Raw genomic sequence first — 22,042 nt, 5'->3', positions numbered from 1 at the left:
TTCAGTAAAGTGTTTGCAGATTTTTTTCCTATTTGCCTCGTGCTGTGGTATTCATGTTTATTTTGAAGCAGAAAAATGATCAAATATATTAATTTCTGCCGAAGAGTCTAAGTTTAAACATAGAATTTTACGTAAATTTAGTAAAGAGTGCAAATGACAGTTTATGGCGATGCGCTGCTCGAACAGCTGTGAAAATAAAGAAAGAACAAAATAACAACACATGAGTAAGATTTATTTATAGTAAAATTAGAATGCTTGTTTTCGGTTATGCACAAATATGGCAACTAAATGTCAGTCACTTTTTTACGTTGTTTTTTGATACTAAAATTATGCGATGACGTAGCAATAGGAGTTGAACATTGTCGCCTCTTGTCGTATTTTGATATTGTATATGCGATTAGGAATTGTGCATAACGCCGCACAAATTAACGACATTTTAACATTAAAATTTACGTCTATTTTGATTTTGTATATAAATATGTACAAAAAAAGTTGCATGTGATATTGCACAGCAAATTAACAACATTTTAACATTGGCATTTACCTCACATTTTGATTCTAAATATTTTGTATTTTTCCGCACAAATAAGTGACATTTTAACAATACAGAAGCGTTTATATACATTAATTATGGAGCCTGCTGGCATGGAAACCGATGTATTGGATCTTCCTGCAACCACTGAGTCTGATGTTCCATTGTCTGTGGATGAGAGGGTTGATGCTAAGCCTGTAAAAGTTGATGCTGTTGCACAAGAGGGAAGTGAAGGAGCTGAACAAAGTGGAGAAGTTAAGGAATCTGATTCCGCTGCTGCAGTCGAAGGTAATGTTAAATGTACTCTTAGAATGCATGTGTTTAATATGTAATGTATAAGTTACACATGAAACAGACGGTGGAACCAATCTTTAAATTAAACCTCTTTATAACAGACCCATGCTTCATTGTATGGGTTCTGTTTTTTTTTCAATTGCATAGTAATTTGTTAAATAAATTTTAAGTTAAATTTCAATGTTGGTTCAACATATGTTGGATTTACCAGTCACAATTTTTAACTGACTTCTCAACAGTTTTCACCCAAAACATGTTTTAATGACTGTTTTTTGCTCTTGATTCTCCTCATTATTTCTATAACTTTATCTATAGTATCATTTAAAAAAAAGTAAATAGAAAATTTATGTTTTGTTACAGATGAACCAATGGAGCAAGAGATAGAAGGTAACACAGCTGATGTAGCAGAAGATACAGAAGTTGAAAGTGGTTTGGGAGCATTGGTTAATAATGGTGGTGCAATTGTAGATGGTGAAGCTGAGGCAATACCTGCTGATCAAAGCACTGAAGCTGCTGTAGCTCCGATTGAAAGCACAGAAACACCTTCTGGGGAGCAATCTGAGACCACTGAAGCTGCCCAAACTGACTCTGGCATTGCAGAAGCAAGCTTGGAATCTAGTACTCAAGTTGAAGGACATGAGAACCTTCTTCAAGCTGCAATAAATGCAGCAGAGAACAGCACAGACTTGTTGGAACCAACAGCTACTGTTCTACCAACCACTGAATTTAATGAAGAATTTCATAAAACTGATAGTAGTGTTAAACCCAAACCACAAGTAAGTTAATAACATTCATTACTCACCTCCAAAGTTGGTTCCACAAACTTTTATCACTTATCTAATTCCTAATTGCTAAATTGCCATTGTAAAAGTTATGATTTGAAGCCGAACAATACATTTTATTATTAATAGACTAATGGATCTGTTGCTTTAACATTTTTTTTGTTCCAGCCTGGTTCATTCAGCCTTGGGGTTCCTGGTCTTACATTTTCTGCTCAAAACTTGAAAGTGGCAAGTGATGGAACTAAGATGGTTCAAATCCACCAATCACAAATCACTCCTTCCCAACTTAAAGCTCTACAAGCCAATCCGAATATAAAGGTAAGAAATAAATCTGTTAACTTTTAACTAACAGCAGACAATCAAAACTAAGGACAAAAAATGCTCTTCAAAGATAAATTATTACTAAACTAAAAAGTGAAAAGAAGGGGTAAAATTAATTTGAGGATTTTTTCTTTCCATAGAGACTTTTTTATCCCGATTGGATGCACACTTTGCAGTAATAAAGTCTTAATAGTTATTTTATTTTTTAAAAAACTGATTTAAAACACCCATGATATACATTATGCTTTTCTCACCCACCCATTACACCAGGTTGTCTTTCGTCATATACCATCTGGTAAGAGCTTTACCACTCCCCCTAAGAACTTGTTCCAATCCAAAGCCACCAAGAGGAAAGTAAGTGAAGATGGAACAATGGACGACTCAATTTATAACTTTGATGATGATTTTGAAGATGACATGATAATGGCTCCGCAACCACGGACCAAGTTTTCAAGGATGACAAACGGAAACGCAAAGTGAGTTTACAGAAATGTCTTTAATGAAATGCTCCCTCACATCAGGTCTTTGAAATGTTTGTCAATTAATTAAAACATAAATTTTATATGCTGGTAGTGGTACATATCACATTACATTAGAATACCATATGATAATAGGTTAAGTCTAATTCAAATTCCATGGTTCTAGAACGACCTCACCCACTTAGAATAGAATAATTATTGCATATAAATGTGGCATTTAGGCATTTAACCTTTTAATAGTAGATCTCCCATTCATTATTCTTAAAACTTACAGCAAGCTTTGACATCCTAGTGCATTGTGTAGACTATTGGTATTTGTACTAATGGGCAAAGTCCGATTAAAACTCTTGGTCCCATTGTGTCTCTCCTTAATTACCAAAGTATCTAACTTAAAGTGTTATTCACGTCCCATGTTTAAAGTATTCTATAGTTTTATTTCTATAACTTTATTTTATAATACCACACAACATCACCCTAGGTATGCAAGGTATAATCCTAATGTTGGGTTAAAGAAGCGAGGTCCAGGTCGGCCAAGGTCTATCCCTGAGGGTATGGGTATGATGGGACTTCATGGAGGGAAGAAACCTGCCTTACCTGCACAGATAATGCTTACAGATGCACTTGCAAAACTCAACAATCCAAACGCAACACAAACGGTTAGGTTATGTGGTTGTTTTTTGCAGAATATTTTTTAGCATTCTTTTGCTAGGTATTTTTTAGAAATTTACTATTTAGTTCTTAAACTTAACATGTGATAAATACAGTTTGTAACGTTTTAAATGTGAATTGTTTTTCAAACATGGGAAGAACAAAGATTTTTTTTAACAACTGCTAGTAATTTTAAACATGCTGCCAAATGACTTTTTATACAGATTAAAGTCCACATGAGCCAAGTTACGCATGATATTCTAATCAACATGGAGCTTAACCCTGCGTATAACATCGTGCTCACTTCTAAACATGAGGCAACTGAAAGTGAAGACCCGTTACAAGATCTTGTTAAAGAGTGGGAAGAAAAAGAGCAAGAGGAAAAAGAGGAGGAGGTATAGTAAGAGCTATGGTATGAATGTAATGTTTAAAATTTTTATCTGGCTTTGTGGTTTAGGCTTGAATTGTAACCGAATGGTACCATGTTGGATGCAAATAAGGCATTCTGCACTTTCTATTTTTGCAAAGTTATTATATTTATATATTAATTCAACTAAAATGTAGTCTGTGAAGACAAAGGTGACAATCCATCTGCTAACTCCCGCACAAATCTGATTTCTTAGACCCCAACAACTATCGACCCCAGCAGTGCTACCACAGGAATTGAAGAAGCATCTGAATCCATGGAAGTAAAAGAAGAAGCTCCTATTGAAGAAGAGCCTTTTGTTTTGGATGAGGAAGAGATAGCCCGCATTCAGATGGAGGAAGAAAAGGAAGCAGATGAGAGGCTTGCTGCCGAGCAACAACGGCTTCGTGATATCAGGAAAGAGAAAGAGGAAGCCGATCTTCTTGCTGCTGCGCTTACAGAAAAACCTTCACGATCTGGGAGGATTAGGAAACCTTCAAGGTGGGTTTGGTTTCATGTTCATATATCTGGTTGTTTAAATTATATTATCTTGGTGGTGCACAGCATAGATGCCAAACCTTTAAATTTTTTGATTAATTTAATGTTGTGAATATATTACAGTTTAGCTATGCTTGTTTGTATAAGCATCCAACAGCAAGGTAGAGCAAGGTATGCCAGAGGTTGTTTTAGGCTAAAAATCTAGGGTGCTTAAACATGATGTCACTTCTGAAACTGTAGGCTGTAAGATTATGTAAAGATTACCAGTTGAATAGTTAAATTTCTAAAATATCTTATACTTCCGGCAAATTTATTAGAAGTTTAGTGTATAGAAAAAATACTTTGGATTTCTTTAATCTGTTGTTTGTTTCAGGTTTTCCTTGGATATTGCGAGGTTAACCAAGCGCACCAAGAGTGGGTACACCTCTGGTGATGATGACCCCCCAATAACTCCACCTCCTGCCTCAAAGATGTCACCCCCTCAAGTTAAATCACCCACACAAACCCCACAACCCATACAAGACCCGGGGAAATCTGTGAAAAGAAGTAGGGGCCGGCCAAAGAAAGAAAAACCCTTGGAGATTGTTAATTTGGAGGAAAATAAGGAAGAGACAAAGAATGAAGTGGAGGCGGCCATTTCTACCCCGGAGAAATCTGCGTCCTCTCCTCAAAGGATGGATGGGGTTCCTCGTGTGATGATGTCTCCCGCTGATAAGAGGATGGCAGATAGTGTCCTGGAGGACAAGGAGGAAGATCAGGCTAAAAGTGATGCACAGGATCTGGTGGAGGGTGCTAAAGATAAACTGGAAGAAAAAGGAGAGAAAACTGAAAAAGGGGAAGAACAGAGCAAGATAGATGAAGTGAAGAAAACTGAAGAAGTGGAAAAAGAGTGTACCAAAGATGAAGAAAGCAAACCTGAAGGTGAAGCTATGGAAGTAGGAGAGCAAAGCAAAGATCAGGTTAAAGTTTTGGATGATGATAAAAAAGAAGAAGAAGGGAGTTCAGAAAAAACAGATTCCAAGGATGAAACAGGAGATGCAGAGGTCAAAACTGATGAAGCTAGTGAAGTTTTGGATAAAGATGCAAACATTGAAACTACATCCGTTGAAACTGAAAACAAAGAAGGGGAAAAACCAGAGCAAAAAGAAGGGGAAAACCCATCAGATATTCTCGCTCGTAAGTTGGATATAATGTCTCCAGATGGTGAAGCAAAAGATGAGAAGAATGAAGAAACCAAGCCTGAAGATGAATTGAAAGACTTTGTAAGTTGGATGTTATATTATGACAAAAAGGTGTAATAATCTTGTGTTAGTTTCTTATTCTCCTTTACAGAAAGACTATGTATATAATATATTAACCACTGGTTTTAACTTTTAAATCAGCAAACTCATATTGGAACGTAAATCATTTATAAGATAATATGCATCATATAAATTTAAGTTCATTTATCCTATATCTAAATTTCCTCCCAGACTTTGTATATGTAAACGCTTATTTATCCATCTTCTTATATTGTTACATAACTCGAATATGGGTTCTCATTAAATATATACCAGTTCAAATATTTAAACTCCCAGATTGAGGAAGAAGGTGATGTAGACAACAAATATCGACTTCGTAAGTTGTTACAACAATGTTCCATTGATGAAATACGAACAGTAGCTATACCTTGTGCCATGCAAAGTTTCAGCTTTGGTGATTTCTTCCTTTACAAGGTAAGTTATGTGTAAAATGTTAGTTGTCAAGACATTGTTTGCTTTTAGTATGGTAGTTAATGCCTGCAATTGAGTTAATGCCTGCAATTGACTCTGATTTAAATAACAGGTCTGCTGGTGTGCCTCTATGTAGGACCATACTAATATAGAATGAACAACTATACCTTACATTACATAACTATCATTTGTTGATATTGTTCATACAGTCTGGACAAATGTCAAAGCAGCAATGTAACTACTCAGCATTATACCAACAACTTGAACAACTACATAGTGCAGTAGAGAAGGAATCAATCAGATACAGCACCTTGTTAAGGAGAGCTAATAAAGTGGGTGGGGATAGAAGGATGGACAAAGTTATACTAATGCCAGTTTATAACAAACAGGTATGTACTAAATATTTTTTGTTGAATGTGATCTTTGGTCCTAGAAAAATGGGGCAACTATGGCCCAAAACTGTAAACCATAATGTACCGTGGCATGCCATGCACACATGCCATAGGTTTTTACTCACAATCTTCATTGTTTTAATTCAAGAATGCGCAAACCAGTTTCATTATGCACCTCCACCTGTACGATGTGGACAATATCTATTTTAATATAAGTTTAAGTGGTTTAACAACAAGCTATCAATCACTGCAGGCAGCAGAGTCACTTAACATCAACAGTTCAAGCATCGATGCTCATATATGCGGCATCCACCAACGTACAACCTCACAGATGATCGCTGCTAATTCATTCAGGATGGCGTGTAAAATGGAACCACCATTACACAGACTCACACTGCCCGATCTCACAGATAAAGGTAATGTCTATGATATTTACTCCTTTCTCCTTGACTAAGCAGAGGTGGTAAAATCTTGCCAATCAAACATTTGAAAAACATTCAAGCAAAATAAATAAAATACCACGGTTAATCATATGTTAAGGTATTAATATTTTATTTTTGGTCCAGCGTTTCAGGCTCGTAAAAAGAATCGTTTGAACCCACCCAAAGTTCCATACCAGAAGGCTACTTATCATGAATCTAGTGCTAATTATGTGAGGAAAGACTCAAGGTGTGTAGTATATGTCAATGCCATATATGTGGATTATTGTATTAATATAACTATTAACTGTACATATGACCATGACGTAATGGCTACTGGAGGTTTTATAATAGGGACTTAAACCTTTGTTACAATGTGCATGATATATTATTGTATGAACATTGAATCAATCATGCACTGTGGCCACTGGACCGTTATACTTTGTTGCTCTGGTTAAATATGCATTATATTGTTCTAAATGTGTTGTCTTATGCCACCAAGTTGTGGCACTAGTACCTTCATTACAACAACAAATATGTAGTGTCTGTTACAGTTATATACAAACAACAAGCCAAAAGTCCTACAGTCTTGCCTAACCAGACATACATATTCAACACATTAACAACATCTTTTATCTCAAGGTATACTCCAGGTTGGAAGAGGGGAAGTAGTGGTTATCAAGTAAGGAAACCAAATTATCTCCAACCTGGATCACAAACTACATTACAAGAGCAAGCTAGGTTACAATTAGCAAGTCGCCATCAATCACAACTCAATGCAACTCAATCAACAACAGAAGGAACTGAAAACAACACCAGTGTTACAATGGCACAAAGTAATGAGGCTGGTAGTGCAGGTATGTGCTATTGAATAATGTCCTATATAAAGTGTGGGGGTTTTGAATTGTAAAAAAGCACTGTCATGCCACATAAAACTTGAAACATCTAATGTTTGGTAATAGGTTCACTATGCCATTTTGAAGAACTTATTAAGACAGATGTAGTATCGAAGAATTCCTAATATATTGACTTTTTGTGATGCAGTGTGCGCACAACACAGACCTCTTAGTTTGGGAAGTCTGAAAAATGAAACAACAAATTTCTATCGAATATCATGGACTTTAAAAAAAATCTCTAAAACAACTATTTAACTAGTTTATACTGTCCAAATGCTGCCAGTCAGCTTGAGTTTTTAAATAATTTAATAAAATATTTGTTTATAATACAACAACCAACTCCTTGCAGCAGCAACCAGTGAACTTGCGACAGCCATGGATACAAACACCACTACCACTGACCAGGAAGGCACCACTATGGTGATGGATGATGGGTCAGGGGGGTTGGTGTCCGCAGAGGAGGGTAAACAATTAGTGTCAATCGGTGACGGTCAATACGTGGAACTACCTGAAGGCTACACCCTCATACAGACCGACGATGGTTATATAATAGGACAACCAGGAGCAACTTTTGTGCAGGTATATACGTGTTACTATTGGGTGTTTTGATAGAGTATATAAAAAGGCACCAAAATTATAAAACATAAAATTTTAAGCAAAATAACGAAATAAGAGGTGGCATTGTAAAAATACAGTTATCCTCATGTGTGCAAAACCTTGATTGGTGAAGTGGGCATGCCTAACCTAAAACTTAGCGATAAACATAACAACCAATAAGTTATATTTGTTTCATAGAAGTAGGCATTCAACTATTCCTGCATCCCCTGCATTTTAAAAAAGTTTTGCCGCTTTTATGTTTACACTACAGCCAATCAGCATTTGTTTTATAAAAGTTTGTTTTCCTTCATTCCAACTACCCAGGGTGAAGATGGCAATGTTTACATGACAAGCACAGAGGAAAACACTGAAGCAACAGACCAGGTCTGCCTTTTACAAAACCCTGCAGTGTAATTTTGTTTCAAGCTTAATAATTCATTTCATTGTGATGAAAACTTTAGTTCTAATATGTTTTTGATTCAGTAGATCGCAATAAATTCCATTACGTTATAGCTCTATGAAATGTCCATAGTGGTATAGGATTGGTGAAAATCATTATTTTACATTTTACAATTCAAAACACAGTTTTTCAACCACTGGTGTTTACAGTGTGGTGCAACGCACAAGTGAACTGATTTTTATAGCTTTGTATTAATAAAACTGATTGATGCAAATTATGTTACAAGAAATAGGTAATAATTGAGTAGGGGAACTGGTATTAAGAAATGCTATATAAGACCTGAAAGATTGGAAAATCTTGGATATATTGCAAGTTTGTAATGAAGCAGTTTTTACTGTAGATAAGCAGAATAAATTAACATCGGTATATCGACCACGCTTTGTTTCTAACTAAAAGTGAGATTTAATGACTGTTGCTTTGTAACTATATCATATCTTTTCATTTTAATTTAATTATTCTTCAATCATTGCCACTGAAATCGAGCCAGACAAAAGTAAATATTATTAATCCAACTTTACCATGTAGGTGCTGACCACTACTGCTCAGATGAGCGACCAACCTGCTGAGGCTTCTGTGGTCCCACCTCTATCAGAGACTTGAGCATTTGGGAGCAAACATGGATGCTACGACTCTATTGTTCTAGTTCCAGATGTCTATGATGTTTTATGCATGTTCGAATATCTCTGTACAGCATATCATGGACCGTGGGCTTGATAGTGTATATAATACTCTGTATTACCATTCCAACAAATCATAGCACAACAACAACTACAACAAGTTTCTACAGAAAGACAAAAAAAGTGCTGTTGAAAAATTGATTTCACTTTGGGTTTGTTTTCAGAGATGGTTTTTTTAACTTTACATGGATATAAAGATTTTTACAAAACTTGTTTCACTTTTAAAACAAGTAGGATGATAACTTGAAGATGAAGTCGTGGCTATTTAGAGGTAATTGTGCCAACTGTGGCCAAAATTTCAGGTTAGGGCCTATGCATAGATAAGCTAGCAATAATATTTCTATTTTGAAGTGTTTCGGAGCTTTAAAATGACAGCTACAATATAAGATACAAATGATTACAGTGGACATTCTACAGAATTACAAAAATAATGAATAAAAAAGCAATTAGGACAACTTTGGTATACATCCTAAGTCCCATAGTGTGTCTTGCTATAATACCTCACTCTTATAGCATAAAAAAAATTGTTGCTACCAAAGATTAAAAGACTGCAATACATGAGGTACTACAGTAGTGCCAAGAAGACCTGAAAACAAAGTGGTTAGAAACTTATACGGAAACTCAACCCAAAGTTTCTTTTTTGCTTCTGCTTTATCCAACTTATGATAACCATTGAGGTAGGAGAAAGTATGGAATAAAAACTTTCTGCATAGTAATGTAGAAGTGCCTAACAAAGTCCCGCCCACCAGAAATCGCACCAACATATTGTAACTTGGTAATTTGAAGCTTTGTGTTAAAGTGGAGATTGACGTTTTGGGCAAGATTCCGTTCAGAATGCTGTATCTAGAACCTACCATGAAACCTGTATAACAAATCAAATATTTCAAGGTTAAATGAAAAGAAAAGGTAAAAAACTTTGTTTGTGCTAGAAGAATAGTAAAGAACATTGTAAAATGTAAATTAGAATAATGGGACCATGTTTATGAATTTTAGACAAAAGCAACACTAATACTATAATCCTTAATGAACATTTACAGTAAAACCCAACCATACCCAAACACCATCCTAATATCTCAGCCGTATCGCCCCGTGCCGTGTTCCATCTTGCCTCTCCTGTTTTCTTATCAACCTTGCTATCAAGTTGAAACACCAGCCATGACACGAATATTGTACAAGCACCAAACACACAAGTTGGTAAATGGGATGATGCCAACTGTGTCGAATCAAACCAGTAAATAGCTCGTGGTAGAACTGATAATAAGAAGCCAACAAAAGAAGCACCAGCTGCAATATCCTGTGTGATTATGGAATGAGGTATTTTCTGTTATTCCCACTAAAAAGTTGTTAGTTTAGGTAAATGTACTTGTCCAGAAGGTAAAATTGTTCAGTAGCTTAAGTCCAAAACTAACCAATGTCTGAAAACTAATATCGTTATTGGATCATAAAAGAGTTGGGATTCAACAGCAAAACATGTTATGGATAAAAAGTGGGGGAAGACTGAAAGAGCACCAGTTAAAAATATGGCTGGTGAACCCTAACATACACTGAACTCACATTAAGCTGTTACTATTTAAATTCTTGCAATCCATAAGACACTTACCAGTAGTGAATGCATACCCAGATATATTCTGCTCAACATTACAATAAGAGACCACATGGTAGCAGCAGTCAATCCACTTGCATAGTTTATCTGTTTATGAAAACAACATACCATAACAACTAGTTTCCCTTTAGCAGAATAGTTACATTATAACTAAAGGAGAACATGTTTTTGTAATAGATTGTGAAGTGTATGAAGCCAAAGCTACTCATATATTGGTACAGCTGGCGAAACATTGGTGCTTTGAAGTTCACAAAACAAAACATTGCCAGAAGTTATTTTTCACTGTTGCCAACAACATATATACATACCTTATATATATCAGATGTAAATAACAACAGTGAAAATGAGACAGCTATTGCAGCTATTGTGTGCGTTGAAGGCATTCCATACTCAGTCTCATAAGTTGCTTCAAGCCTGATAACGGGTGGTGAAGAAGGCCGTGGTAACTTGAGTACATCCTGTGTAGGAAAGATATTAAGTCAACTTACCAGCAAACAATGAGTTGATTTAAAAACAAATACCTTCAAGCTTTGTCCGAGCAGCATAGAAGTTGATAAGAACAATAAAGACCTTCTTGCAACACCAAGATTGAACACCCATGCACATGAAGGGAAGAAGATGTAATAAAAACATTCCCCTGCTAATTCAGAACCAGCAGTGGCAAGCCAGTAAAAAGATTTTCTCATCACAATATATCCTTTTTCTTTTCCCAGATCTCCATTCGGATAAATCACATTTTTGGGGTCAGGGTTGGTCCATCTTACCCCACATATGTATTGAAACTTAGCTATAGGTACTGGACTGTTTAAAGTACTCACAATATTCATTAGTGAATATAACAATTGAGCTGGATGAAAAATTGCATCTTTCAGTACGATTACAGATTAATAATAAATAAAAAATTGGTATGATATAATTGAATAAATCACAACTTAGATTAGATATTACAACATGGGTTTCCTATTTCATAGCATACCCTGGCCCTGCCACAAGGTTGTATTTTATAACTTTCAAAATTATCATTTAATGCATAGTAATAATAACAAACAAGAAATCATTAATATTAAGAAGTTAATCTTTGTATCTTCCATCCATGATTTCCAACTTCTTTTGTAAAAAGGATTCTATCTGCAATCCAATCCCTGTGTCCTTTCCAAAATTCAATACTTTTCGGTTTTACAACATACCCACCCCAGAAGTATGGCCGCGATATTTTTTTCCCAGATAATTCTTTGGTCAACTTATCTATCTTGTCTTCCATTACTTTACGATTGGCGATAACTGAGCTCTGGTGCTCACCCACGTGGAGACCAATTTGAAACGACTCTGGCAAGTTGTTGAAGCATTTGTCAGAATCCTCACTTGAAAGTTTTTCCGCTGTTCCTTCAATCCGGACCGAATGCCGTATTAGGTTCCAGTAAAAAGCCAGAGAAACATTCGGATTTTTTTCAATAGCACTTGCTTTGTCACTGTTGTAATTGGTGCAGAAACGAAATCCTTTTTCATCAAAGCCTGAAAGTAACACAAAGCGTGATGAAGGAGTATGGTCACTTTTCACTGTTGAAAGAACCATAGCATCAGGTTGTACAACACCACCATCTTTCGCAGCATCAAACCATTCCTTGAACAAATCAAAAGGATTGGTGTCTTTATCTTTCACATCAAATACGGAAACTTTGTTTTGATTCATTTCTTTGCAATTATTCAAACTAGCAATGAAGTTTATTGGATAACTTGTATAAAAATATTGTTGATTCAATTTCCTACTGAACTTAAAACATGACCTGAACATTTATCTGGAGGACCTGCATAGAAAGCAACCATAGAAAGCTTAGAATGCAAATATTAACACCAGGAAGCTCGATGTTGTTACTGATGAACAATATTTGCTCCAACCAAGTGGTTACATCTGAATTGCAGAATTTGCCACTAGAGCTAGAGCCTACAACATATACGAAAACTAATCAACTACACAGTATCGGCATCGCATTTGTAACTTTGTAACCAAGAAGATGAAAACTATATGATATTACTGCGTAAGCCAACATGAAAATGAAAAGGCAGTATCAGCAAACAATAAAAGTAAAATGTTGTTGTACAATCATTGCCTTAGCTACTTTTGATTGCAGTCAATGGAAATAGGAAACCTGCAAGCACTTAAGCATAATTAAGTGAAATGGAACTAGCAAATCAGCATTTATTATGTACATTAAAAAAGAATATGCACAATGGCGTTATGTAAGGGTAGGGTCTTATACCGAGGCACGTTATGGGACCTGGGATTAAGGCCTGAGTTGAATTATCTGTAAAATAGTACACAGATAAAGATTTGTATTAAGGTTCCAAGCGTTGAATGGTCCAGCCTGGCAATCCACTCTTTTTTATGAATAGAATCCTGTCTGTCATCCAATCTTTCTGACCTTTCCAGAACTCAAATCGATGCGGCTTCACTGTGTAACCTCCTAGGAACGACGGGCGAGTTATTTCTTTTCCAGCGAGTTCCTGGGTCAATGTAGCAACTCTTTTAACCAACATTTCCCTACTGGCTATGACAGAGCTCTGATTCTCACCCACGTGGACACCAAACTTTAAAGATGGCGGCAATTTGTTGAAGCAGTTATCTGACTCTTCATCTGAAAATTTCTCTACAGTTCCTTCAACTCGAACAGATCGTTGAATCAGGTTCCAGAAAAACACTAAAGCAACATTAGGATTTAATTCCAACTCTTTAGCTTTAACACTGTTGTAGTTGGTGGAAAAACGAAATCCTTTTTCATCAAAACCTTGTAGTGAAACGATTCTTGCAGATAGGGTGGCATCACTTTTAACAGTCGCTACCATCATAGAATCAGCATTCACAACACCAGCTTCTTGTGCTGTGTCGTACCATTTCTTAAACAAATTAATTGGATCAGTGTTTTTATCTGTCACATCAAATACAGCACTGGCTTTGTCATCCATTTGCCCAATCCTTAAGTACAGTTAACAAAGTTACAAACATACAGCTGCTGTTCAAATTTTAAAGAAGTTTTTAAAGTTTTTTAATTTAAAAAAGTTTTTTTTTTTAACTTTATGGTATTTATTGAAATAAGTTTATAAATTGCATTATCAGCATTCTGTATATATTTCATCTTTTCATGCAAAGTTAAAGATGATACCATGATAAATAAATACAATTATAAGATCCCAAATAGATAAAATTGTTAACATTACACTTTATGGCTCCAGTCGTTGGTACACCCAGCCGTTATCACCTTCCTGCACAAAATCACCAGAAGTTTCATTCTTCTTTGTAAACACAATACGATCACTCATTCTGGATCCCTGCCCTTGCCAGAATTCCATAAGATCAGGTTGAACAACATATCCACCCCAGAAATCTGGTCGAGTCACTTCTTTTCCTTCGAACTCATTTGTTATTTTTTCCTGTCTGTCAAGTAGGGCTTGTCTACTTGACACAGGCGCACTTTGGTTCTGACTTACATGTGCAGCTATTTGGTTCGCCCTTGGCCGCCTGTTAAAGTATTCATCGGAAGCCAATTTGTCCAATTTTTCCACAGCCCCTTCAACACGAACTGACCTGCACAGCAGTGGCCAGTAAAACACCAAAGCTGCAAATGGCGTCTGCTCAATCTGCTGAGCTTTTGCGCCACGATAATTGGTAAAAAAACGAAACCCATCTTGACCAAAACCTTTCATAAGAACGGTCCTTGCGGCAGGCCTGCCGTTGCTCTTTACAGTAGCTAAAGTCATTGAGTTCGGTTCGTCTATGTTAGGAGTTGCTCGTGCTTTTTCAAACCAATGTCCGAACAACACAATCGGGTCTCTACTTTCCAAATGAACCTCCAAAAATGTTTCTGTTTCATCTTTGTAAGGTTTTCGAATGTCACAAATATCCTTGACCGACATAACGCGTGGTATATCTTTCCAACCGTTTAGAACACACTTTATAATAACGTTACGTAGCAAGCTCATTCCCCACAAACCAAAACTAGTACCTAAACTGTTTACTACGTCTTTTTTGACCAGAAAATTACTCAGTAACCGGAAATTTGACCAGAAAATTACTCGATACTGAGTAAAAACCTAAACATTTTTGTACCAGGGAAAGTCCCCAAAGTCACGACATATTTCAATATCTTTAAAAATATATATATTTGTTTGGGGTCCACAACTACGTTTCTTATTTTACCTCATATAAGTTCGTATTGAAATAATAACAATTTTTTAAGGATAAACTAAAAAACAACAATCGTTAACTTATGCTACTTAACATGTCTTAGTACTTCACAATTCTCTCGAACTGTAATGCTACCTCGACAGGAAGTGCTGTTTAACCATTTCCATTTCCGAACGCTTTGTTTTGTGCAAAAGTATGTATGAAGATACTTAGTGAACATCGACATATGGCAGCAGCAGCAGGTCTTTGCAAACAGTTGTTCCAAATGTTACTGAGTTAGCTGCACTTATGTACATAACTTTTCAACGATGTGCCTTATTGTAGGACCTTACCCGCATGGAAAACTGTTGGATTTAGATAACATGATTAAAACCATATCATTAGCCAAGCTTTTTATATTATAATTACACAACACCAAAAAACACTGTACAATAGTCAGGTTTATAAATTGCACAATCTCTTAATAAATGTGCGACTACTTCAATATTTTGTTTAACACTCCCAGTTAGTTATCATAATTAACCTTAAAGCAAATACAGATACTTGACACAGAACTAAACAATCAAACTATAAACTTTTGGAACGGTTAAATAAAATATTAATCACGATTTAATTGGCTTAAAATTGAATTTAAAAAGGTAAACTTTGTGATTTTGCGATATCGAGTGTTTAACGCATAACAGGCATTGCAACTGCAGGTTTGGAATGTTCCACGTCTTCTTCTCGCCATAACTGGGTGATGGTTTTCAATTGGGTGTAAAACTGGATACCCTGGTTGGATATAACAAAAATAAAATATCAGAAAAATGATAAACAAGGATGTTTTGAGTCCCTAAAAGCACATATTATTCTTGTAAAATTAAAGGGTTGCTTCGGAAAATCTCTATACTAGTTAAACAGTAAACTTTAAAGCCCAGGAGTTAGATAAGTTTCATAGAAATGCTTGTCTACCACTGCCTCTTTTGCATTTTAAAACAGTTAGTGTCTCAGTTACGACCACAAGCAGAGGAAATACAAAATAAATTATACAGGACACATTGTTTACCTCTTTGCCATAAAAGTGAGTGTCTCCTCTGAACGAGGCACGCGAGCCAGTGAATGAAAACATTGGAAGGGGAACTGGTATTGGAACATTTACTCCAACTTGCCCAACATCTGGAAACATGGGTTTTATCAAACATTGAACTGACATAATTATTTTCAAGTTTGGTGCATTAAACACTGATTTTCCGACCAGTTTAATAAAAACATACGGCCCATATGTATCTTAGTAAACAAGTTAGAAACTACAAAGAAGTTGTGATTAAAACCAAGCCAAAGAAGACGTGATTAAAACCAAGCCAAAGAAGATGTGATTAAAACCAAGCCACATACGGGTAATATGAATTGTTACATGCTTACGCCTCTAATTAAAAACTGCAGCTATTGACTTTTTATAAATACTATACCCATACTTATAAGAGTTATTAACACCTATTCACCTATATCATTGATAAACTTTCTTGCAGTTGCACCACTCCTTGTGAAGATAGCAGTTCCATTACCATATGGGTTAGCATTAGTAATATTAATTGCATCATCTAATGTATCAGCCTCAAGTACAACCAATACTGGCCCAAATATTTCTTCTCTATAACAAGTCATGTCAGTCTGAAGTAGAAAGAATTTTCATTATTATTTTATTACTTGCAATATATCAATATATAATTTAGCATTGTATGGTCTATTAGGTCCCCCAATATACTGTAACAGAGAACCTCACCCTTATGGAACAAGTTAAGTAATTTTATTCTATAAGTTATACCTAGCAGTAGCAGCACACTGTGGTGTTGCCCATCACCCCACCAATACTCACAGTAACATTGGTGATAATAGTTGGTCCCACGAAGTTTCCATTCTCATATCCCTTAACATTAACATTCCTTCCATCCAAAAGTATATTTGCCCCTTCATCAACTCCACTCTGTATAAGACGACAAACTCGATCTTTTGCTTCTGGTGAAATGAGAGGACCTAGGTCTGCTCCTGCCTGGTCGCCTGCATGTAACAACATATCAGCCTACATGTAACAATAAATCAGTATTATGATTACAGCATAGGTGTAACAGTATACTTGTTGGGTGATATGACAAATTTGTTGGGTGATTGTCATTGACAATCCCATGTTGTAACAGGGGTGACATTATATGTTTAAGCACTTTAGTTTCAAGCCAAAAACAAGACACTTAACAAACATTGCTCAAACTCAGTGGTCACTAATGGGTTGTAGCACCTGAATTGTCGGAAATACATTATAGTAAACCTAGATTACTGTGTCCTGACGTACCTGCATTTACAGTCAACTTTTCAGCTCTCTCCTTTATATCAGTGATCCATTCTTTTGATTCACCCACAAACACAACGGTAGAGAGAGCCATACACCTCTGGCCTGCTGCTCCAAACGCAGCTCCAGTCAATTGGTTTAAAGTGTTTTCCTGTTGCAAATGTCATAATTACCTCAAATGTCAATCAGTCTTTACAGCCAGACTTTAACATTTAGGGAAACTTAAGGATCACTGCTAATTAATCACTCCAACCCTCTTTGAAACACAGTTCGGAAACTATTACAACAATGTAACTACTCCACCTTAGCAGCATCCGGCATAATAATTCCATGATTCTTTGCCCCCATGTTTGATTGGACACGTTTGCCAGTCTTAGTTGCTCGATCGTAAATATATTCACCAGCTTGATTGGAGCCAACAAATGACACGGCTCGAATATCAGGGTTGTCACACACAAAGTTAACGGCTGGAAAGAATTTTGAATGAACTTTGGATTAGAATGTAAAAATCCAACTTTTAAAACAGTGGTGACATCGAAATGTTTTAGTGCCCTGGTTTCAAATGTAAACCAGCTTTTACCCTGCTGTTAAATGTCTATACTAACAAACAAGACCTAAAGTAAATTGCATTCGCCACATTATTCAATAAGATTTCCCATGTTTCACAACTATATGTATAATTGTTTTTCAATGTCACCCCGGGCAAAGCCCAAAAACATGAACTAAATGTCACCACAGCGAAGACTTATTAATTAAAAAGCAATGACAGTATGACACCTATAAGCAAAGTATGTATTAAACAATCTCACCATCATGTGCTCCATGTATAACGTTAAGTGCTCCATCTGGCACACCTGCATCTTGTGCAAGTTGGGCCAACAACATGGTACAACCAGGATCTCGCTCTGAGGGTTTGAGTACATATGTGTTGCCACATACCATGGCCATTGGAAACATCTGTTAAGATTTTTATAGTTTGTTTACAGTTTTTTTTTATAATTAGCAGTAAGAAAATTAATTTAGGCAAAAAAAGTGTTTTTTTTTATTTTTATTACATTTTTGCAGATGTTGTGCTGGTTTTGAAAGTTTCTTACAACTATATTTTAATCACAATGAAATGTTTTAAACAAAAACTACATTGCATGGTAAAATTTCACTTTTTAAACAGTTTAAAACCACACTCTGTCCCTTTTTTATGAAAATTGAAGTGTAACTTATTACACAAATTTGAAAACTTATTACAAACAACACAGACAACTAACCCATAATGGAATCATGGCAGGGAAATTAAATGGTGTGATGCCAGCACATACACCAAGTGGGTATCGATAAGTTAAAGTGTCCATGTCTTTAGCAACCGATGTCATTGTTTCACCAAGGTTGAGGTTTGTGATGCTACAACAATGTTCCACAACCTCTGTAAAAAAATAAAACGCTTGATTTAAAAAAGAAATAATTTAAACACCCAATTTGCCTCTTAACTTTGTGATTAAACTTAATAGGCTACTAAATTAACAAAGTTTTTAAATGGCTACAGCTGTGTACCATAGGACATATGCTAAAAGTAATTTATAAATTTAAAAAAAGAAAAGACAACCACTGTGTCTGTACCAATATGTACCAAAACCCCACAGAACCCATAGCACACAAATACACAATTATAATAAATAACACCAACTACTCACGTAACCCTCGCATTACATCTCCTTCTGCATCGGCCAATGTCTTGCCTTGTTCTTTAGTGATCGACTCTGCAAGCTCTTTCTGCGTAGTAATTAATAAATAAATCAGAGATAACATCCATACAAAACTGAGCTAATGGAAAATATTACTAGAGCTTTATTGAACACAGTCATAGTAATTGCTTATTAAGTTCTTTTTCCACAAACCCAAGGTGGTCAAGTTGCAATATATAAAGATTGCCCTACAAACTTTAGAAGTGGATGTGGTTCTATTCTATTGCTACTTAGGTGATGCCCTACAACAGGCACACCATGAGACTTAAGTTTTAGGCAAAAGTTGGCTAATTAGTAATTACCGTGGCATAGATGGTGCAACAGTTCAGTTTGTCAGTTTAAACAATAGCCTATTGATTTTATAATATTCTCAAACACCATGTTTATACGTGGTATATAAATTTTACAGTTCAACACATTCCAGGTAGTAGGTACAGGTACTTAGATGCGAGTAGAATTACCATATTATCTTTAATCAACTGTTGGTATTTGAACATAATCTGCTGTCTATGAAGTACTGAACTATCAGCCCAACCACGGAATGCACGTTTAGCTGCAGCAACTGCCGCAAACATTTCATCTTGTGTGGCTTCAGGTACCCGAGTAATCACTTCATTCGTGGCCTGCAATAAAATCATGTTGAAGTTAATGTGTATAAAGTTTGTATGTAAAGACAGTCTAGTATAGTTTATGTGTGCAGCAGTAAGATAAACTCATTCATTGGGCTGACGTTTCAATATAAATTATAAAACAGCCAGGTTAAGTCTTAGCACGATGCCACGTTAAGTCTTAGCACTATAGTAATAAACTGTGTTTTTTCTGTTGTTAGACTTACAGGGTTGTGAAGATCAATCCATTTGTCGGTTGTAGAATCAATAAACTTGCCATCAATAAAAAGCTTTGTGTTCTGTAAATGATATACATATGCAATTATATATGAATTAATCTAACTTATTTTTCCCTACATGACGAGACAACAACAGTCTTAATAACACGGGTGTTCGGTTTCATACACCTTGTGTGCTTGCTAACTAGTTACCACACATACGTAACTTTGTGATTGTGAATACAATGTGTATAATTGAATATAGCATATTTATTTCCAATATACTTACAGCTACAGGAACGCTGGCGCATCTGGTGCTTGTGGAAAAGAAGTTCTGAATAAAAAACAATAAGATCATCTTCACATGGTATACAGTGTAATTACTAATTATGTAAGAGTAATGTTACATTACCTTTGATAATGAAGATATGCTCTTGTACCTCAACATGATTAGTTTTAAAACAGATTCAACCTAAATAATTAACTGCCTATACGGTAAATAAAAAGGAAAAAACGATTGCAAACTATTAGATCTGATATCACATGATGCAATACAGACACAAATCACAATTATTCGACTTATGCCTAAATCCAATGACATGCCTCAGCCCTCAATGTAGGACCTCAGCCTCATACAAGAGAATACAGACACAATACATATAACAGTGATAATGTTTGCATGATAAAACTTAACAGAACATGCTAGCAATCATTCTTAAGTAACACACCCCCAGACTAGAGTTGTTTTTATTAAATTCTATCCCACTTTCATGGCATAAGATTAGTAATATATTTTGCCTGGTAGAAACAGAAGTTAATCATAATTCTTCAAGTTCTAATAAAACTCCCCCACAATCCTTGGGATGGCAAAATACAACTGGTTTTCCATGTGCGCCTATTTTGGGCTCTTCACTAAGCAGTCTAATGTTCTTTGCCATCAATGTACCCATTGCATCTTTTATATTTTCAACTTCAATACATATATGGTGAATCCCACCAGATTTATTTTTCTCCAGAAACGCAGATATTGGGCTATTCTCACCCAGTGGGTGCAACAATTCTATTTTAGTGTTTGGTAAGTTCACAAATACAACTTTAACTCCATGTTCTGGTAGAAGGTCCACGTCGCTAACAGGAGCTTGAAGTACGTCTCTATACAAACTTGTAGCCTTTTCTAAGTCGGGCACCGCAATTGCGACGTGGTTGAGTTTTCCGAGTCCTGAAAAATCGCCGAGGCTTCGAATGGTTAAGATTTTAGGCATTACTGCAGTTAGCACGCTGGTTCGGCCGAGTAATAATCTTGCAAACGTAGCAGCCATGCTCACTTCGCTGTAATTGCACTTAGATACACAAAAGGGGGATAAAACGACTGCTACACAAACTCTTATAACCCAAGTCGTCTACTCAATATCGGTAAACATAAGGCTGTGACGTAGAGCCGCAACCGCCACGCCTTAGTGCACACGCCAAGACGATTGGACAATATTGTGGCTCGACTGGTCGTGCCCTTCAGGTGGTCGCAACGTCGGTTGTTCGCATTGCTGACGAAGACACTTTTACACGTTTCAATGCATTTTGTGCGCTTAAAAGCTCAGATTCCAACTAGATTTTACAGCACACTATTTAAACTACTCCTCTGAAGTACTACAATAACCAAAAACGGTGTAGATTTCGTTTTATACACGTAACGTTAATTTCAATAATTTGTACTAAGCGTTTACAGTTACACTAACAGCTGACCTGTACACGTGACGTAACATAACCGTTTATGACATCACACGATTTTGCTTCCGGTAAAGTATTTTGTAAATTTATCACTCTTTTTATTTTTTCAAAGGGATTAATTACGAAGGCAACCGTCATGACTTCTGTCAGTAAAGCAATCCACACAAAGTCTCACAAGAGATACAGGTATGTAACATATCGTATGTTCAATACCTCCTACTTTATTAGTTCTTTTTGAAGGTGAAAGGGGCAAAAGGGGCTAAACAATAGATTTTTAAAAAATAAGATACCAGATGCCCTTTCGCCTCATAAAATGTGGTTTGTTTTACATTTCTTTACGAAAAGAATCCATATTTTAATGGTTGAATTTATTTACTTACATGGATTCAAAAGTATAACTGCATGTAGTCTTCATATTTTACACACTTTCCATGTTATGCAAAGTTTTCCAGCTATATCCGGCGCCGTGGTGTAGTGGTTAGCGCGCCTGTCTGTAACCATTAGAGGTAATGGGTTCAAGCCTCGCCGCTACTACC

The 22,042-nt window shown here is 36.0% G+C and overlaps 8 protein-coding genes across 13 annotated transcripts in view; 2 read left to right on the top strand and 6 right to left on the bottom strand.

Moving 5' to 3' along the window:
- The first annotated feature begins 41 nt into the window (after nucleotides 1-41).
- Nucleotides 42-9,518, top strand: LOC100180874 (microtubule-associated protein futsch). 4 transcript variants are annotated; one of them, XM_009861575.3, is made up of 17 exons: nucleotides 42-224; nucleotides 610-820; nucleotides 1,187-1,602; nucleotides 1,777-1,926; nucleotides 2,200-2,405; nucleotides 2,887-3,064; nucleotides 3,281-3,451; nucleotides 3,680-3,963; nucleotides 4,334-5,222; nucleotides 5,538-5,675; nucleotides 5,882-6,061; nucleotides 6,318-6,480; nucleotides 6,631-6,733; nucleotides 7,126-7,340; nucleotides 7,729-7,958; nucleotides 8,301-8,360; nucleotides 8,962-9,518. In XM_009861575.3, the coding sequence occupies exons 2-17, from the start codon at nucleotides 631-633 to the stop codon at nucleotides 9,034-9,036; spliced, it is 3,648 nt and encodes a 1,215-aa protein (XP_009859877.1). In that variant the 5' UTR covers nucleotides 42-224; nucleotides 610-630; the 3' UTR covers nucleotides 9,037-9,518. The 4 variants fall into 4 exon arrangements, with proteins under 4 accessions (XP_009859877.1, XP_018669293.1, XP_018669294.1 ...); XM_018813748.2 differs by having other exon boundaries at nucleotides 157-224; nucleotides 7,732-7,958; XM_018813749.2 differs by lacking the exon at nucleotides 42-224 and having other exon boundaries at nucleotides 333-820; nucleotides 1,187-1,213; nucleotides 1,295-1,602.
- Nucleotides 9,151-11,765, bottom strand: LOC100182465 (sphingosine-1-phosphate phosphatase 2-like). The gene is made up of 5 exons (XM_002129166.5): nucleotides 11,238-11,765; nucleotides 11,025-11,174; nucleotides 10,714-10,803; nucleotides 10,167-10,407; nucleotides 9,151-9,975 (listed from the first exon to the last, which is right to left on the bottom strand). Exons 1-5 carry the CDS (start codon nucleotides 11,541-11,543, stop codon nucleotides 9,644-9,646), a joined length of 1,119 nt encoding a protein of 372 aa, XP_002129202.1. The 5' UTR covers nucleotides 11,544-11,765; the 3' UTR covers nucleotides 9,151-9,643.
- Nucleotides 11,766-11,779: 14 nt separating this feature from the next.
- Nucleotides 11,780-12,406, bottom strand: LOC100186408 (pyridoxine/pyridoxamine 5'-phosphate oxidase-like). The gene has a single exon (XM_004226534.4). It carries the CDS (start codon nucleotides 12,404-12,406, stop codon nucleotides 11,780-11,782), a length of 627 nt encoding a protein of 208 aa, XP_004226582.3.
- Nucleotides 12,407-12,521: 115 nt separating this feature from the next.
- LOC100184029 (pyridoxine/pyridoxamine 5'-phosphate oxidase-like) lies at nucleotides 12,522-13,739 on the bottom strand. Its single transcript, XM_004226535.4, has one exon. It carries the CDS (start codon nucleotides 13,675-13,677, stop codon nucleotides 13,051-13,053), a length of 627 nt encoding a protein of 208 aa, XP_004226583.1. The 5' UTR covers nucleotides 13,678-13,739; the 3' UTR covers nucleotides 12,522-13,050.
- A 100-nt stretch (nucleotides 13,740-13,839) lies between these two features.
- Nucleotides 13,840-14,859, bottom strand: LOC100180124 (pyridoxine-5'-phosphate oxidase-like). Its single transcript, XM_004226496.4, has one exon. It carries the CDS (start codon nucleotides 14,689-14,691, stop codon nucleotides 13,933-13,935), a length of 759 nt encoding a protein of 252 aa, XP_004226544.1. The 5' UTR covers nucleotides 14,692-14,859; the 3' UTR covers nucleotides 13,840-13,932.
- Nucleotides 14,860-15,273: 414 nt separating this feature from the next.
- On the bottom strand, nucleotides 15,274-20,334 carry LOC100181655 (methylmalonate-semialdehyde dehydrogenase [acylating], mitochondrial). Of its 3 annotated transcripts, none has more exons than XM_002129394.5 (13): nucleotides 20,194-20,334; nucleotides 20,071-20,115; nucleotides 19,791-19,862; nucleotides 19,417-19,578; nucleotides 18,905-18,983; nucleotides 18,482-18,636; nucleotides 18,029-18,176; nucleotides 17,523-17,686; nucleotides 17,223-17,370; nucleotides 16,752-16,933; nucleotides 16,378-16,546; nucleotides 15,942-16,051; nucleotides 15,274-15,667 (listed from the first exon to the last, which is right to left on the bottom strand). In XM_002129394.5, exons 1-13 carry the CDS (start codon nucleotides 20,227-20,229, stop codon nucleotides 15,566-15,568), a joined length of 1,572 nt encoding a protein of 523 aa, XP_002129430.2. In that variant the 5' UTR covers nucleotides 20,230-20,334; the 3' UTR covers nucleotides 15,274-15,565. The 3 variants fall into 3 exon arrangements, with proteins under 3 accessions (XP_002129430.2, XP_009859875.1, XP_026692154.1); XM_009861573.3 differs by having other exon boundaries at nucleotides 20,077-20,115; XM_026836353.1 differs by lacking the exon at nucleotides 20,071-20,115.
- On the bottom strand, nucleotides 20,270-21,251 carry LOC100179335 (methylmalonyl-CoA epimerase, mitochondrial-like). The gene has a single exon (XM_002129547.4). The coding sequence runs from the start codon at nucleotides 21,098-21,100 to the stop codon at nucleotides 20,600-20,602; it is 501 nt and encodes a 166-aa protein (XP_002129583.1). The 5' UTR covers nucleotides 21,101-21,251; the 3' UTR covers nucleotides 20,270-20,599.
- LOC100177771 (cation channel sperm-associated protein 1-like) overlaps nucleotides 21,173-22,042 on the top strand; it is a 12,224-nt gene continuing 11,354 nt past the window's right edge. The window contains exon 1 of the mRNA XM_002129571.5: nucleotides 21,173-21,692. Coding sequence (XP_002129607.4) covers nucleotides 21,550-21,692 — 143 coding nt within the window. The 5' untranslated portion in view covers nucleotides 21,173-21,549. The remainder of the gene's footprint in view (nucleotides 21,693-22,042) is intronic.

This window comes from Ciona intestinalis, chromosome 10, assembly GCF_000224145.3.
Source record: "Ciona intestinalis chromosome 10, KH, whole genome shotgun sequence".
Lineage (NCBI taxonomy): Eukaryota > Metazoa > Chordata > Ascidiacea > Phlebobranchia > Cionidae > Ciona > Ciona intestinalis.
Note: the sequence above shows the minus strand (reverse complement) of the source record. Positions and strands in the feature narration are given on the sequence as shown.

What these genes read in the sequence shown, in the direction of transcription:
- LOC100181655 (XM_002129394.5), bottom strand. Translation starts at nt 20,229, where the DNA reads ATGTTGAGGTACAAGAGCATATCTTCATTATCAAAG. An exon ending in AGATGTAATGCGAGGGTTAC is followed by an intron (nt 18,637 to 18,904) that starts GTGAGTAGTTGG and finishes ATTTTTTTACAG; the next exon opens with AGGTTGTGGAACATTGTTGT. An exon ending in CTCACTTTTATGGCAAAGAG is followed by an intron (nt 15,668 to 15,941) that starts GTAAACAATGTG and finishes ATATCCAACCAG; the next exon opens with GGTATCCAGTTTTACACCCA.
- LOC100186408 (XM_004226534.4), bottom strand. Translation starts at nt 12,406, where the DNA reads ATGAATCAAAACAAAGTTTCCGTATTTGATGTGAAAGATAAAGACACC.
- LOC100180124 (XM_004226496.4), bottom strand. Translation starts at nt 14,691, where the DNA reads ATGAGCTTGCTACGTAACGTTATTATAAAGTGTGTTCTAAACGGTTGG.
- LOC100180874 (XM_009861575.3), top strand. Translation starts at nt 631, where the DNA reads ATGGAGCCTGCTGGCATGGAAACCGATGTATTGGATCTTCCTGCAACC. An exon ending in GTGTTAAACCCAAACCACAA is followed by an intron (nt 1,603 to 1,776) that starts GTAAGTTAATAA and finishes TTTTTGTTCCAG; the next exon opens with CCTGGTTCATTCAGCCTTGG. An exon ending in AAGAGGAAAAAGAGGAGGAG is followed by an intron (nt 3,452 to 3,679) that starts GTATAGTAAGAG and finishes CTGATTTCTTAG; the next exon opens with ACCCCAACAACTATCGACCC.
- LOC100184029 (XM_004226535.4), bottom strand. Translation starts at nt 13,677, where the DNA reads ATGGATGACAAAGCCAGTGCTGTATTTGATGTGACAGATAAAAACACT.
- LOC100179335 (XM_002129547.4), bottom strand. Translation starts at nt 21,100, where the DNA reads ATGGCTGCTACGTTTGCAAGATTATTACTCGGCCGAACCAGCGTGCTA.
- LOC100182465 (XM_002129166.5), bottom strand. Translation starts at nt 11,543, where the DNA reads ATGAATATTGTGAGTACTTTAAACAGTCCAGTACCTATAGCTAAGTTT. An exon ending in TGCTCGGACAAAGCTTGAAG is followed by an intron (nt 11,175 to 11,237) that starts GTATTTGTTTTT and finishes TTTCCTACACAG; the next exon opens with GATGTACTCAAGTTACCACG. An exon ending in TTACATCTGATATATATAAG is followed by an intron (nt 10,804 to 11,024) that starts GTATGTATATAT and finishes TTTCATAAACAG; the next exon opens with ATAAACTATGCAAGTGGATT.